Source organism: Lathamus discolor, chromosome 3 (genome assembly GCF_037157495.1).
Source record: "Lathamus discolor isolate bLatDis1 chromosome 3, bLatDis1.hap1, whole genome shotgun sequence".
NCBI classification, from domain to species: Eukaryota; Metazoa; Chordata; class Aves; order Psittaciformes; family Psittacidae; genus Lathamus; species Lathamus discolor.
In genome coordinates this window covers 29,236,943-29,254,622 of record NC_088886.1, presented here as the reverse complement: position 1 = coordinate 29,254,622, position 17,680 = coordinate 29,236,943, and the positions used below count along the sequence as shown (strand labels likewise).

Sequence of the window (17,680 nt, the reverse complement as noted above, 5' to 3'; positions counted from 1 at the left end):
AAGTTGTGAAGGAGACCCAGACAATGCATGGGAGGCTAGAAAGGAGCCAGTAAATTCTAAGGGTGTAGAACAGGAGAGGGGATTAAGCCTGGTGATTAAATTAGGTGACGCATGAATACATTCCAATGCGCAACATCACTCAAACACTGGACAAAACATATGGCAACAATGGAAAGCGCTGCCCACGAGGTCACCTTTAATATGATTAGCCATGGACGCCTGAAAGGAGATCTCCCAAGTACTGGCGTACTAACCCTCCTTTGTGCAGGGTGGAGAAGCACCCTCTGAAAGCCTTTGAGGCTCCGTGATCCCCACACAAATGGCTGCTGTGTGTTAAGGGATGTGCCCAAGTCCATTGAAAGCAGGAAAGACAAGAAAAAAAAAGCTTTGAGGCCCGGTGAACACACTGAGAGTGGCTTTTGTTCCCGCTCGAAGGGCACCGGTGGGAGCCATCCCCAGGGTGTCTTGCCTGACAGCTGGGTCACCCCAAGGGCTCTCCTGTTCTGCTTGGACTTTTCAACTCTGCTGGCCTGCATTCACCAGCATGGTTTGCCTTTTTGAAGGGGGAGAAAGCGCCTCATCCATCACTGACACGAAGGCAGTTAATTCACTTCTTTACAACTGGAAAGGCTTTTGCTGTGAGCAGGAGGGAGTGCAGGAAGAGTAATGAAATCCAACAGGGAGCCAAATGATGCTTTCCTCTACTAGACGCCAGCACTGGCAGTGCTTGCTGCTGGCATGGCCTGTGGTGGGTGAAAGGAGACTCTTTTGTGGTATGCCATCAGCTATTTCCAAGGCCTCAGTTCATGTTTACCACAGCCACTGTGTTACTTCACTTGGTATTTTTTTCCAGTCCTGTTGATCACACTGCAGAACTGACCAACTCCATTTGGAAGCCTTAATCACAGAAAGCAGAAACAAATTGCTTTTCAAAAGGACTATTTTTTTTTTCATTCTTCCCTAAACGAAAGCTCATGCTGCTTTCCATAAACCCAACCTGAGACTGAAATCACCACTTATAACTGAAAAGCAAAAGTCCCTGCTAGGCTTTGCTTACTCTGATTATCGCCCAGCTGTGCCACTTGACCCCAGCATGCCAGTGATGCCACTATCACCAGTCATGGGAGCAGCGAGCCACGCTGCCTGGACTGCACTAGAGGGCATCTTGCTCCCCAGCACTTCTCTGTAGCTCACAACACTGCAGCCATGTAAAGTAAAACCCCTTTACAACAACAGCCAGCAGGTTATCTTGTCAACTGTAATGAGAAGAAGCACTCGACGACATTAAAGATAATCTCGTGTGAGTCACTTTGCATAACTACCTTGCTGTAATCAGGCAAGCTCTTCAGGCTGCTGAACTCTACCCCAGAGGACCTTGGCAAACTTGGCCAAGCTCCTCCCAAGGTTTCTGCAGGTCTTTAGTACTTCAGATTGGCCGTGACTAAACAGTGACATTTGAGGGACAGGCTCAATGGCAAACTTCGTCCACGCACTTTGTATCTGCATGGCTGGGTGGCTGAAAGTCACAGAGACAACCCCAAGAGGAACCAGCTCTGGCTACATAGGTCCCAGTAGCTACAAAGGCTCAGTAGCAACATAACAACAAACATGGCACAGGATTGCTACTGGCTGGCATCCTGCTATTGCCAGGAAATGGAAAGGTTCATATCCTAAAGCCCCTTCCAGCTTTACATTTCCAGGATGCCATAACTGCCTGCAGCTCAAACCTTGACAGAGCACACCCCAAGCACTGCACTGTCACAGGTGACATTTAGCAAGCTGTGAAATGCCTACCCTCTCATACCAAAGAGTCACCTTAGACCCTTCTAATAGATCTCACAGACTCTCAACTGGATCTGCCAAGACTGAAGATCAAGCCAGTTTCTAACAAGACAAGGTAGAGTGGGCAGCCGCACACTAGATCTAAAAACATCTGGGGCAGCAGCTCCATGAAGGAGGGTAAGATTTTTTTTTTATTTTAGACAAAAAAAAAAAAAACAACAAAACAACCTTCCCTAAACCTAACTCTCTCAAAATGAAAATCAGTGAGGGTTAGGAGAAATGCCTGTGGTGGCACCCATTTCCTGGCTGTTCAAGCCCTTTTCAGCAAGTCTTCCTCCTTTGAATTGTATCTTGTACCCATCGCTATGCTAGCATTGTTACGAAGGCTACTTATAGCAAAACTAGCTACAGCAAGAGCAAGGATGAACCAGGCCTGGCAGTGTACCAAGTGACAGCTGTACAAGAAACCCACCAGCCCAAAAAGTCAGTTGTAGAAGCTGTCTGCCTTTCAACAGTTTTCCTGAAAGGGTGAAGCCCAGATGATGTTACTTTGCCCAACTGCTTATGGGTTAGGACAAGTCCTCTCTTTCCTGCAACGCTCAGATGCTGACACTAGCTTTGAACTCGAAAGAATGTCATTAAGCTCACCCTGAGGAATAGCTGTTTCTTCCTACAAGACGGGCACACAGGGGCAGGTTTAACACACCTTTATCTGCTGGATATCCTCATCCCAACAAGCATATACAACATCTTGTTGGTCCTGGCATGTAGAGACCAACTGGCTTCTGCGCTGGGCCTGACCATGGTATCCATTTAGATACCATAGTTCTACCTGGCCTCTCTCAGAACCTCAGAGCGTTTAATACTGCTTTGCACTCTGTAAGAAAAGACACACTTGTCTGCTATCTCAGCTGGCTGCAACAGCACCATGTTCATGGTCTTTAAACTGATTCCAAGGAACCTGTAAAAATGCTTGAGAATTTGAAGAGATGACCACACTGCAAAAGGATCTCAAGCTTGGTCCCCTGTGTTAAAGGCTATTTGACAGCAACATCTCTTGGCACCATGTTATGGATCCATCAAATACACCAACCTCTTACTCCTACCTAAACAGGAGAAATCAGTAACTTCCCAGCTCCTTTAAATACCTGTATGTTGCTCACTGGTTTATTTAAAAAAACACCAAAAACTAAAGAGCAAGGCAATGTAAGTGCAGTATTAAAGACTATCAACCATGACTCTCACTAATGTTTGAAAATAATAAAAACCAGAGAGCTGAAGTGAAAATTCAAAACCTCAAAGTAATTTCAACCACACATACATGAGAAGGGAAAAGTTTATACATGATGCAACAGAAAAAATGACTCACTTTCTGAAATGCCAAAGCCTGTTTTAGTTCATTCTGTCTTCTATACCTGCTAAACACATCACTGACAGAGAAATCATTTAATATATTTTTTTATTTTTTTTTTAATCCCATTTTAGCTTTTTAAGCATTCTATTTCTTACTGTCGTGGGTCAGATTCTACTCTTACATGCTAATCAGAAGTAAAGGGCTGGCTGGATCAATGGGGTTTCTCCTCAGAAAAACAAGGAGAGTCTTGAGATTAAAACAGAGACCTTGAAATTGAGGTGAAACTGAAGCCTTAAAGTTAACGCAAAACCTCCTGTTGATTCATGGGACTGAGAATTTCTCAGTCAGAAGGCTGATCTCAGCATTGGCATAAGACACCAACAAGCTACAGCTCAACAGTCCCCCAAGGTCAGCCTGATGAGAGGGATCGAACCCATGAGGCGGCCAGTTTCCTTCAATTGTTGAGGAAGGCACAAATTAAATTTTGCTGTATTCAGGCTAGATTGCTTTTCTGAAAAAACAAACAACAGTGACTGCTTGGTTAGTTTGTGTTTCTGTGACAGAAACACGTTTTTCAAGGCCAGTTAAAGGAATTACTCACAAAACCCCCTTCACAGTGATTCTGCATGGCTGGTTTCTTCCAGGTGTCCGAAGTCTCTCAAACCACTCTAGTCCAACAAGCTCTTGAGACTACATTCTCACCACCTCTTTGCTTAGTTTTCAAGTGACCATCAATTTAATGATAGCCCACCACAGATGGGTAACGGACTGTAGCCAGCTTGGTTGGTAACTAGTATAAATGCAATCTGCTACCAGCCTAGATCCAAATAGGAGAATGTGTTTCCTTCAGAGGACAAAGTTTAATAGTCAGGTTTTTAGGCGTTGACAATGCAACAACTTGAGAATATGTATTTTGGGGAGAGATGGGTATTTGTGCCTTAAGATGGAAGCGGGAAGCAAGAGGGAATCACAGTGTTTCGCACCAGTGAACACAGCGCTGCACAAAGAAGGAGCATATTCAGGGAGAACATCCTTCCCAAATCTCAGGTATGAACAAATCTTAGAAACACGTGCAACATGGACCAACAACCTTATCTGAGATGTCATGCTTCATGCTCCCACTTTACGCAATTACATATTCAAGGGAAATCTGCAGTCTGAGTTATGCTCATATGCTTGAACAACTTCCTTATTACCATATGAAGACACAGAGAAGGGCAAGATAAATTATCTAGACTACAAAAGACAGATTCAAAGCTTGCAAAACAAACCCAAGAAGTTGCTCAACAAAATGTACTGCCAATGAATCACTGCAGACTTTAGCAGGGCATCTAACTGCAGTAGACATGGACTTGGAATGTTTAAAGATAAACCCAAAAGTGGACTTCAGGAGGCGCTGGCTTCCTCAGATGGGGCAAGATCAGCTTCATCCTCAGCTCAGCCAGCTGGAATCTTGGCTAAGACTCTTGTAGCCTCATTTCAGAGGAAGGGAAACCACAGGTGCTTTCTGAGCTTCTTTGTCCTTCACCAACCACATGCTACAGATGAGAAAAGATAAAACATCCTAGAACTCAGAAGGAGCGATCATGCCCAGAGACACCTGATAAAAGGAGTTGTGGCCATGGTAAGCAAGATATTTTCTCCTCTCACTTTGGAATCGAAATGAGAAATCACAAAACTGCAATGTCTGAATCTTTCATCTCCTTCCAAATGTTGTCTTTTGTCGTTATACAATTAGCCTTTTTTCCATTTAATATCAGGTGAAACAGAACTGGCTCTGACAAAGAACTGCTACAACTTCACCTATGGCAGACTGATCACATTTGAAGTCACATCACTCAACACCCAGTGACTCCATCTAACGAAAATGATGGATTAGCCATGCAGTCAGCTATAATTAATACCTGAAAAAAAAACCCCTTGTCAAGTCTCTGCTCAAATACGTGATAAACGGAACCTGAAACAACAAGAGACTTTCTGATGACGTCTGTTCATTGCTGGGGAAGAAAAACACCATCAGCTGTAGGGCAAGACTCTCAGAGCAAGGACTACTGCCTCAGCAGAAAATATAAAATAAGAATTTCCTCCCAGCAGTCACCCCCCATGTACCTCTACACAAATACATGTTTTCCTGGGTTTTATCTGTATTGCTATCAGAGATACTGAAGAACCAGTTTGTTTCTGCTTCATTGAGAACCAGTTTTTCCATCCTCAACATCTCTCAATGTAGCCAGCAGAAGCCACTACTCTTTCTACTAACCCCAAAAATACCTGTCAGCAGCTTGCTCAGCCAGATCAAGCACTGAATTCTCTGTTAACCTTAGCTATCAGCTTCTCATTTGAGACATATTCCATCACTAAGCCACCACCTACCACAGATGCCCTCTCTTTCCCTTACAGATGCTATTTGGCACTATATGAGGTCCCTATGAGCCAGTGACCTCAGGCTGCCTATCACACTAGCACAGGCAAGACCTAGTCCAAAAGAACAAGAGATGTCTACTTCATGTGTGAATGTGGAGTACCTGCAAACACTTTCAACTCTACTTGCAGGTCAGCGTGAGATGTCTGCCAACTCACCCCCTTCTACAATGGCTGACCACCAAGTGGATTCAATCAACAGAAAAAGCTAAGCAATTCATAATGTATGATGAATTGACACTACAGCTTTGTCCTGTGCCAACAAGAGAGACTTCCATAGGACAACAACAGCACACTGGCCTGGTCCTGGCACATGTAGGCAAAAGCCTGAGAACTGAAAGGACTGGGTAGAGAGATTACTCGTGAAATACACTGATAGCTTCTGCGTTGCAGAGACGTGCTGGCCACAGTTCAGCCCTTTGTGCTGATGTGGCTTGTTTCCCTGCTCTGCACCATGAGATGCACCTGTGGAGAACTGGGATAAAAACCCTTTGATCTTAACTGGGCCAGCAATAAATGGTACAAACAAAAGAGCACCAGTTCCTATTCAATAGCTGTCAGTAATAAATGTGAGGAAGAGAATGGTCATCATTGGCCTAAGGCATTGGATTTGCCCTGGCAATAAGAAAAAGGCTGTGCTGCCAGCTCGGCCACCAACTCACCATGTGAGCTCAGGCAACTTCTCCACCTCTTCTTGCCGTTCCCATTGCCGCAAAAGATGAAGCCATTCTTCCCTCTGATACTTGCTCTAGAGGCTGGCAGACAAAACAAGCTGTTGCTGTGTCAAACAGCAACTCAAAATGAAAGCATAAGACCCCTTTTCTTTTGAGAAGTTTCTAAGCTTGCAGGTTGCTGGTAGATTTAATAAAACTCAAGGGTTAACCTGTATTTGTTTAGAAGGAAAACGCTCATGCATCACCACAGCACTTGAATATCTGAGCTGGTGGCTGGAACGCTTACTCCAGGAAGAATAAAGTCATAACCCACTCTTGCACTACTGATGGTAAATTAATGCCAGAGCACCACGGTGTGGGGAGCTCCTTCTCAGCCGTGCTTTCCCAGACATCTGGCTTTGGTGGCTCCCAGCACGACACTCTACAGCACAGCCCTGTGCTCCAGCATCTGACTCCCCCCTCCTGTTGGAGCCAGCTCAACCACTTCACCACCTGCTCCTGCTGGGACACAGCTGCTCAGCTGTAAAAGAACGATGAGGGGAATGGTGGGACATGTGCAAGGACATCAATCCTACTCACACCCCTGGGAGGACTTCATTAAAATCCCAGGGCAAAAGATTATGTTCTTTCCACTCAAAATCCTAATTTAATCAAAATATTTTAAAAGCTACTGGCAATATAAACATCTCCATGCAAGCAGGCAGATGCTCAGCCAACACAGACCCCCACTATAACATGACCCCACAACACCTCCTTCCTGCATGCAACCTTGGTGTGTGCAAACTGCTTGACCTGAGCCATTAGCTGTTCCTGATGACAATGATGACATTTCATATTTGCCCTGCAAAGTACATGTTCCCCTATGGTACTGTAGGAAGGACATTTTGAAAATCATTCCTACTTTGCTAACACATCTTTGCAAATGCATTTCAATTACTCCTGCAGGAAAGGGTGGTATCCCCCAGTAGAAAGCTGCAGCCTTAGATGCTCATTTTGACATATTAACTGGGGCTATGCAAAAGACAAAATCCCCAAAGGAAATTAATCTCTAAGTACATCCAACATTCCCCCAGCTGCCTTATGTATTATACAGTATAAGCAACTGTCCATAATGATCATATAGCACCTGCTGTCCCCATTCTGGGTATCAGTGATGTCTCTTTAACCAGACATCAAAGAGAAGGAGCAGACAATGGTGGAATTGTGATAGGAAGTGAATAGTGAATGCTCCTTGTCAGTCTGCATTTCCATTTATCTTGCAGCACCATCGTACAGCCAACCCTGCGCCTGCTGTCACGTTCATGCACTGTTGCTGTAACGACTTCTTAAGGGAGGTATCATGGAGTTTTCAGGATTTCATAAATGGATCTGTTGGATTTTCTCTTGGGCCAATGCAAATGGCAAAGCAGGTACACACCTCAACCTACCCTGAAAATTAATCTCAGAACCAAATCCGAGATTAATTTGGTACCAATGTTACATTCTAGGTGATGAGCACCAGGACTTTCTCTTCGAGACTGCCCAAAAACCCAACAAAGCAACACTCCCCAAAGAGTCAGGGGTTGGAGCAAAGCCATTTACTCCTCCCCAGAAAGGCACATGAAAGAGAGTGTGCAGGGGCAGCACGTACAACAGCCATGGCTAGACAACCCAGGCATCAGATCAGGGAGTACTCAAGACAGGATGGCCTTCCTGTCCCAGCAGCATTTTAAGACACAAATTCAGATCATGCTATTAGGGAAAACATAGGCACATTCAGTTAACTGAGGTCTATACAATGTTACAACCCTTTGCTGTCTCATCGAAACAGTTCTTCCAACCCAAAGTGTCTTCCGTTCATAGACTACTATATTGTATTTTGCACACAGTGACTGCCTAAGCAGGGTAAAAATATTTATTACTTTCATGTAGCAAGAAGAAAAGACCTGAATGTTTATTATACAGATATGAGGCAGGAAATACAACAAAACAATTTCCCATAATTATTTCCAGCAGTCATTCATACTGGAAAATTTTAATGGTGATAGTAATTAATCTGTAGCTCGAGACTCCCAATTAAACAGCATTAGCAGGAGCAATTGTCTAAAAATATGCTTCTGCCCCATCCCATTAGCCACAACTACATATGAAATTTCCCAACAGAGTGTCACATACAATGTCTTTTTTCCTCCTCATTTTACATGTGTTAATGGCTTGAGTCAAATTCTCAAAGCTGTCTTCATCAAGTAGGCAAAGTCAGTTCTAAGAGCTTCAAAAACTACACAGAGCTGCTTAATGTACCCAGCACGCCATATACCTCGGTGTTTTTGATCTGGTATTCTGCACACAATCTAGTGTTGGAGGTCTTTGTGTTTGTTTCCCTCTATTTCCTGCAGCAGAAATACTCTTAATACTTCAGGAGTCTTAATTAAACAAAGTTATTCTCAAATATCACTTATTTCCTCATTCCCAGCAGCCATGGGACAGAACCATAGGTAAGGTCTCCAGTATAGTACAAAGCTACAACAATACAATTTTTACTACCTTTACAACTGTATTCAAAACAATTGAGACCCCCAGGGAAAAGCAAACTTTGCTCAGTTGACAAGACTGTGTACAGCACACAGTAACAGTGGCACAATACACAGGCTGAGAGCAAGGAGAAGTGAGGCCATTTCAGTAGCAATTTAAACCTTGAATTTGTGTAACTTTCCCATCTTTACCATTTTTACCCATTTTTTTTTTTCTTTTTCACACACACCTGCAAAGCTGAATGTCTGTTGTGCAGAAAACAAGGAGAAAAGCTATACTAGCAAACAATTCAGTGTCATTATCTGGTATAAGGTAAATGCAGCTTGGGCTGTTCTCACAATGAACTTTGGTCAATGCCAATGTTTGGAGCACCCAGGTATAAGTGCACTGGCAAAGGCAGAATCAGTGGCACAACAAAAGCCACCCCTCAGCTCACAGACAGTTGTCATAGAGACAGATAAGCATCCTGGGGTACACTCATCTTAAATATGCACAGAAATCCTTTTTAACCTGTCTTCTTGTAGGCATCTTTCCTTGTGATTCATTTATAAGCTGTTTAGGCCAAACAGGGAACCATTTATCAGCAGGTCTCCTTTAGGCAGGCTGGAGCTAAGGAGCTTTCCTGCAAACTTGACGGTTTTTGTTAAAAGCAAGTTTCTATCTGATTCTCTCGCTAGCATTTCTAAAAGCTGTGGTTTGGGGAAACGGTCCAGCTTCAAAGCAACCTGGCCAGGAAAAGAAAGGAAAGTTGTGGGTTGTGCTCACTTTGGTTTTTAAACCAGGTCAAATCCCTGCTCCAGTTTATAGCATGGATGCACCACAAGCCATGAGAGGACAGCATAGGGGTGGCATTTCATGGTCCTGGGCAGGAAGGAGGTGGGGGGGAATACAGTATTGTAAATATTTGAACATTTTTTCTCAAAGTCACAGCACAAGACACCTCTTGCCTGTACATCTAAAGCTTCAGCTCCAAATGAGAAGGAAAAGAAATACATTAATCTCTCCCTGTGTGGACAAAGTTTCATAAGCTCCTTAGCTGCTTAAGGTGCAAATACTTTAAACCTCTATAAAACTCAGTGCTCAGCTGTCTTTTGGAGCTAGGAAGCTGGCAGGCAGCAGAGGAAACCATATACTAGGGAAACCATCCCAGAAGGGGCCTATGTGCAAGATCCCACAGAGTGACATATGTGTGGCTCTGGTTGCAAAGAAGGTCCTCATACCCAAGATACAGTGCAGTAGGATTCCTCTACAGACCTCTGTAGAGTCATGAAAGGAACTGGAGAGGGGTCAGGGAGGGTATGTAGTGTGACAGGTTATGTAGGTTGCCAAGGACCAAACCAAGGCAGGAATTCAAAATTACACAGCCCCCAAAAGACACATATATACTGACATGGAATCCATAAATTTTAAGCTTTCAAGACTGTGTACTACCTCTGTAATTTGTCTCAAGGTCTTCTGTGTGACCCAGATATGCAATTCCCAAGCTATTAAAAAACAAACAAACAAACATTCTTCATCTGATGAGCTACAGAGATTCGTGCTTCTAAAATTAGTGATAAAAGATTTAAACATGGGCAAGCAGATGCTGCTCTCACACTAGGTCATAAAAAATCAGCAGCAACATTTGAACAGGAAACATTCCCCTCACCATGACATGGCCAGTCTGACTCTCCTGCATCTTACTGAGGCCATCCTAGGTCAGGTGCAAGGAGTTCCCTGGTCAACCAGTATTTTTGCTATTATAAAGATAACGCCCATGAATGGCTTTAGCTGAGAGATATTCTTAGGTTTCGGGAATAAATCCTAAATGATACACATATTGTGGGGGAGATCAATATCATTCCAAAGAGAAAACTGAGGCAGACAGGGAGAGCACCAGCCCAAGGCATGACAGCCAGTAGCAAAGAAGGACAGGAGATTCCTCCCCCCAGTGATTTTCTTAATATTGACAGGAAGCACAAAAGCACATCACACTGAAAAATGGCAGGGTGGATGTAAGAAAAAAAACCCACCCAAAACATCACTCTTCAATCAGGAGTGACCCCAAGGTAGATGATCTCAAACATAATGCAATGTATAGGAAGAAGGCTCATATCCCTTGGGAAAAAAAACACAGGAGTCATCCATGCCCTGCCACCCCCTTCCTTAACACTGTGGGATGATCATTTCCTTTGTTCACATATTTATTTGGAATCTGATAATTCATTGCCCATAGTTTCCTGCTGGAGTTTGTCTCCCATTGTTCAGGATTTACATTACTCAATAGGAAATCAGTGAGAGGTCCAGTGATTAGAAAGGTGTGTTTCCCATTCAGACCTACCCTTGTTCACTTGCTCAGGGCTGGAAATCAGACCCAGCAAACAACTGCATCCATGGGAACTCAGGGAAGTGAGAGAGCAAAGGCAGAGGGACTCATCTCCTATTATAAGCTACAGATTGCTTTGTCCAGCCATGGACATGGCTGGACATGTCCACACACCCACCCCTCACATACTGTTTGTACTTGGGCCTTACAGTAAATGCTTTCCCCATGAGCTGGGGAGGATGTAGTTTATCGAAATACAACTGTAAAGGCAATATCTGAAAAGAGTAAGTATGGTGACAGTGTCCCTTGAACTAAAATACTCTTCATTCTAAAAGACTATTACTTTCACTCTGAGACTTGACAGGGGGTGATATTCTGTGCAACATCAAGTGCCACTTGTGAGATGTAACTCATGTTAGTTATGAACTAGGCTAAGTAGGAATCAGCCCTCTCTGATGCCCTTAGCAGTGGCTTTAAAGCTTGATCTCACAAACGATGCTCCAATATGTTCTTTAACAGCTTCTCCATAACAGCACAAAGCAAAACACCACTTATCTTTGATTGGGTATCACCAGAACAGGATGCTTCCCTGGCCAAATCCTCCCATCAAAAAAGTCACAGCTGTTTTAAAACATACTTTCCCTGAGGTTAGTTTGATAACAGGTACTCAGCTCACGCACGTACAGTGACTGCGCAGCACCACACTGTGTGACTTGTGGAATGCAGCTGGTGACCTTTCTGGGCCACGGCTCCCAGTCACTGTGGACTCTTGTTCCAATCCAAACATCTCTAAGGCTTACCAGCTGGCTCATCAAGTGCAAAGGCATTTTTATGTTTCTTAAGCATTCAGAGTGTGCTTGTGAACAAAAGCCCAGCTTATTAGCCATTGAATGATAAACCTCAAAAAGGGAAGCTTCTCTTCCTAAAGAGGTTTAAGAAAACTTCATGACTTCGAAGTGGGAATCTGATTTCCAAAAATCAATTTAATATAACTTTAATAATTATTATCTCCTTTGAGCAAGGAGGGACCCTGAGCAAATGCCTCCAGGCTCACTTACATGTACCTAACTTGTCCTCCAAGTTCTCCTACAGCAGATGTAGGCAAGATAGCTTCAGACACCACAACACCTACACCTATAGCCATATACCTATAAGCATATACCCATACCAATGCCTATAGAAAGTTTATACTAAAATATAACCCAATCTCCTCTACTGAAACTCAGGATACAAATGTGTCATCCTGTCCATCATAGACACGGTGCACACTGCCTCCTTTCCGCAGCAGCTTCACCAGCCTAAGCCATGTGCTATGTTGGGGAAGGTCAGACATTTCTTATGTCTGATTTCAGACACTCCTTGATCTTGTTGTTCTGCAACAATTTTGTTAAAATTAAGAGCTTCCTGCAACTAGAGACAACACTACAATACTGAGTAAAATGGAAGGTTTACAACGTATCTCTTACATACAATAGTCCTGTTTACATATCTCGGTACACTAGCCTTTTTCTCAGCAATATCCTTATATTGACTCATGCTCATTTTGCAAAATGAAACAATAGTGTTTCCTTACATTAAGAGATTATTTTGTCTCCTGCTCAGGAAGGCCACTGGGTTCTGTAAATGACTGGAACCTCCTATCCACAAAAGCTGTCAGAAGCCACCTCAGGGCAGCTGAACTTCAAATGCAAAAGTGTTTTTGCTGTGATAGTCTAAAATAACTGGACCTACTTGTAAAATAGAAATAACACATACCACAACTGATACAAGATTATTTAAATCACCCCAGGCACAAAATCTCTTCACTAGCATCTCTTTCTCTGAAACACACCCAACTCTTGTAAATATTAGCTTAGATAACATTTAGTCATTTTCCCTGCCCAGAGTACTTCTATGAAAACTGTGGAAAACATGATGATTGCAAGCACAGAAATAAATGTGGAGGATGAGACTTTCACAGTGAAATGTGCACTAATAATATCTGAACTGCTTGATAATGAATGACACCACTGCGATTTGTTTTACTGTATGAGTTACTTACCCAGTCCAGCAGGGTTTTAGGATTTTGAAAATGTTGAAAAATTTACCTCTCCTTCGAAAACTGGAACTTTTTTTTCATCCTGCTTAGTGCTTTTGATACATAATTCAATGCTGCTCTTAAAAAGATATGGCACACAAACCTGCCTTTCTATTCCAGTCTTGACTTTCCCCTTGAGGTTCTATTTGATCAGCAAATTCTTAGGGAGTACAACATGAAATTGTTTCAGTGGAGCAGAAGCCCCTTTCAGGAGCTGGACTTACCTGGTCTAAGCGCAGAGCACCATCAATGAAGCGCTGTTTGCGGAGGTGCTGGGCGATTCGATGCAGGTTCAGCACAGCTTGCTGGATCTCAGCTATTGAGTGCTGAATGGAGACAGGGGGTAGCTCTTCAGGTGAGAACACCTTCTCAGGGCTTTCGATCATACTCTGTGCATGGTCGTAGCTTAGCTTCATGCAGGAGCAGATGACTGTCCGCCCAAACCATTCATCAAGGATCTGCAAAATTGGAAAGTGTAAATTGATGTAAGGGCTTATTCTTCCAGTGCACAAAAGCTGGGGAAGTTGTATAAACACTGGAAGGAATGACATCAGACCTCACCACTGACTGTGATCTTCAAGTGAGGATCTTCTCATATTGAGACCATCAGGCCTTTTGCTCATATAGAGTCTCTAGTGTCTAGTAATGTGTACATGCACAATACATTGTGCATATAGGGAACTGCTTAGATCTCCCTCCTCTACCTGATTTCCCTCTTTAATAGAGCTCAAAGAACTACAGCCCATTATGAGTTAAAATCAATCAGCTGACTCTAAGATTACTAGCTTCAGGAGTGGCAACAGGCAGATGCACATAGAATCATAGAACAGTTAGGGTTGGAAAGGACCTTGAGATCATCTAGTTCCAAACTCCATGTGCAACAACATGCAAGAACATTGGGCAATGGAGCTGGGGGTGGGCCTAGAGTACACGTCTTATGAGGAATGCCTGAGGGAACTGGGATTGTCTAGTCTGGAGAAGAGAGGTTGAAGGGGGGGACCTTATTGCTCTCTACAGCTACCTGAAAGGAAGATGGAGAGGGAAGGCGGCTGGTGTCTTTTCCCATGTAACAAATGACAGGAAAAGAGAAAATGGCCTCAAGCTGCACCAGGGGAGGTTTAGATAGGATATTAGGAAAAATTTCTTCACCGAAAGGGTGGTAAGTCATTGGAACAGGCTGCCCAGGAAAGTGGTGGAATCACCATCTCTGGAAGTGTTCAAAAACCATGTAGATGAGGCCCTCAGTGACATAGTTAGCAGTGGACTTGGCAGTCCTGGAGTAAAGGTTAGACTGGGTGATCTTAAAGGTCTTTTCCAACCTGGCTGATTCTAAGATTCTAAGAAAGATTCTCCTATTTAAAACACAGCAGATTATATTCCACCTCTTTGACTAAAGTGTGACCAGCAGGGAACAAGGGGCTGGCCTTAAAATACTCTGGTTTCAGGAGTACTGCAAGAATCCCAGTGTCTGACTAGAACCTGTGAAAGTGCCTGAGTAGGACTTTGGTGAGTCTGGAGGAGAGATGGCCAGCCACTGATTCTGGAATCTAGAGGAAAATAATCTATAAATCACCTATAAAATTCTTCTATTTAAAACTCTGTAACAGAATGTAGAAGTAGCAATTCAGAGTTATTTCTTAAACCAGAAAGGAAAACCTGTTTTCAGCTGAGATATATATGAGTCCAAAAGCTCATCAAGCCAGTGAGAAAGTGCAGAAGGACAAAGCGTCAAAGGCTCTTCAGAAAAGTCAAAAGCATTGGCATGAGGGCTCTGGAGAGAGATGCAGTCTGCAATAAACCATTCAATGCACAAGTGCTCAGAGAATGAATGGAGAATTGTAATTCTGCCTTACCTACCAAGTGCCATCTTACCTGTTCATCAGCACAACAGGACAAAGTAAATTCTGCAAGTGACAGTGTCCAGGGAGAACAGCCAGCTCTCTCTCTGACAGACTCATCACGGACATAGCTTCAGAAAGGCAAACTCTCTTCTTAACAGAAAAGGATTGATCCCCAAGATACCTTTGCTGCCTCCCTCCCTTATGCCCCACAGAACATATGCGCAGTAAAACTCAGTGGCTCAGAGCTCTGAAAGTCACAGAGCATTTAAGCTCATTTCTAATTCTGAAGTGTCCTAACAGTCAAGGTGCAGCAAGTGATGTCTTGCAATGTGAAATGCTCTGACCCCTGGCTCATGGTTATTCTGTGCATGCCCCTTTCTCTATGCCAAGTTAAAAGAAAGGTAGAGAAAATGCCAAAGCTGGACAGAGATGCTGTGACACTGCTGGTAGCACCATGCACCCCATTAAACATGGTTCAGCTTCTTGTGGTGATGTCCAGTAAGTCAGCAACATCTGATGGAATCTGCTGAACCCAAAAAACCTCCTGATAGTAAGTACGCACAATCTCTGGTGTGGAAGAGGCTGCACTGCTCTTTAAATTACCCACTTCCAGCAAGTTGCAGACTATTAACCAGTTGGCAATAGAGATAATTCAGACTTCAGTAAGACATGGATGGTACTCAGGCACCAAAAAGATAGTGTTCCTTGTTGAGATGATCTGCGAACAAGGCTTAGCAGCCTTCATTTCAGTTGAGCACTCCTACAGACTCTCCAGTTGTAACAGGCAGCTCTTTCAACTTGCTGTTGAAACATTTTCAGGCAGTACTTCCACTTCCCTGCTACTTCTTCCATCTCCAGTTATTAATTTCTTCATCAAAGGTCATTATCAATTCTGGTCCTCTCTGTTATATTATCTCACACTAAATATTCTGTGCTTGGAAAGCACTCTTATTTTGCTTTATAAAGTAGGTGAGTACATGTGTATTGAAAAGGGTTAAGGACAGGGCACAAAGCAGAAAGGTAATTTTGAAGAGAAGCAGTTTCCCCAATCCCCAGTTTACCGCTTAAAGCCAGCTACATGAGTTACATGAAGCTACATGTTGCTTTCTGCCACTGGCTTCCAAGAGCTCCCTCTGTCCCTTGCAGGAGGCAACAGACCGGATTTCCCCTTTGCTCTTTGAACTTGAAGCTTTCAGCAAAACCTCATTTTTCTGCTTACTTAGAAGAGGCCAAATATTTCAGAGCTCAAATAACTTCCTTGTAAGATGAGAGATACAGCATACTGGGCCCCCAGAATTTAACTAGAACTTTAAAATCTCACACAGGCTACATTCTACAAAGCTTCAGGACAAGCAGCCCATTACTAACAGTTATTAAACTTCTTATATTTCTCTGTTTCCTCAATTCCTTTTCTGTTCTTGATCTTTCAAAGGCAACCAAGCAGCATGATACAGAGTGCCCAATTTTCATTCCTGCAATGGCTCTAACAGGTGCAAACTGAACTGGACAGTGACAACCCTGAGAGATCTCTTATTGACATACCCAATAAATACCTTCTCACCAGGATGGCCTGGATGCATTAAACACATGTCACATAGGGCAAAGAATGGAGTTTAGATGCATTTTGCCCTGTGCAGTCCAGTAATCCCTGTGTGTAGTGAGCAGAGCTGCCACACACAGCCTTGGTGTGGCAGGCTAATTTAACATACCCATTATCCAAGCATTTCCTGGAAACGCCCTCCATCTCTGCCTTCAGTGGCCATCCAAGCAGAATCTGGGTAACCACAGCTTTGTGTCCCTTGTTTGGAAACCCCACGAGAGGAATGGGCAAGCTCTGCTTCTACTGGGAAAACTGCACAAGGTTGGCTTACGTCTTGTACCAGCAGCTGATGGATGGGTAAAGCAGTGTGGAGAAGCAACATTTGGGGGTTGTAAACTGGGCAGTGGAGATTACAAGTAGCCCAAAAGTCTGGTCTGCAAGGTCTCCCCCATCACAGGAAGCCTGGTGCACCCAGACTCCAGACAGTATCAGTATCTGAGACATTTCTAGGGTTAGGTTAAGGCTTCCTCCAGCTCTGGCTGATTTTGAGAAAAAGCTGTAGTCCCCAGCATATCATGTGACGGCAGTCAGTGTGGCTCAGCCAAAACCCTCCTGTTAGCACAGTCCCTGGTAATGCAGGTCTCTTTGAGGGTGTGATATAGCTCTGCAGGAGGCTGAAGACTTCATCCACACAAGGCAGTGTCCGTACCATGTCCTGGCTGATGACAACAGTTTTAAGCCTGGAAGACATGTTGTGTGTATAGGTTGTTTCAAAGTGAAGCAATCTTTCTTCCTCACTGGTAGAAGGAACCAGCAGGGCTGTGCTTTAAACATCAGCAGGCAGTAACTTAAAAAGAAGAGCTGCATCGTTTGTTTTCAAATATTTTTCTGTTGATTGCATGCAAACAAGAATGCGCTATGTTGTTCCTATAAACGCCTAGCTCTGCTTCTGAAGAACAGCACAGATGCAACAATATGGTTAACGCCTCTGCCCTTGGAAAGTAATTTCAGATACATCATGCCACACTATCCCTCTGGAGTCCATGGAGCTATGTGGAGTGCTGCTCAGGCAACATCACAGTTAATAAACACTAGAAGAGAAAAACTCCAGAACCCCAAAGCAACAGCAACAAGTGTGTATCTGTCTCCCAGAAAGGGCCAAGCCTGGCATTATT

The 17,680-nt window shown here is 43.6% G+C and overlaps 1 protein-coding gene across 3 annotated transcripts in view; it reads right to left on the bottom strand.

The window, feature by feature from the left end:
• The window catches only part of DIS3L2 (DIS3 like 3'-5' exoribonuclease 2), a 212,993-nt gene that overhangs the window by 55,202 nt on the left and 140,111 nt on the right, over positions 1 to 17,680 (bottom strand). For all 3 annotated transcript variants that reach the window (XM_065674360.1, XM_065674362.1, XM_065674361.1), the window contains exon 14: positions 13,349 to 13,582. In XM_065674360.1, coding sequence (XP_065530432.1) covers positions 13,349 to 13,582 — 234 coding nt within the window. The remainder of the gene's footprint in view (positions 1 to 13,348; positions 13,583 to 17,680) is intronic.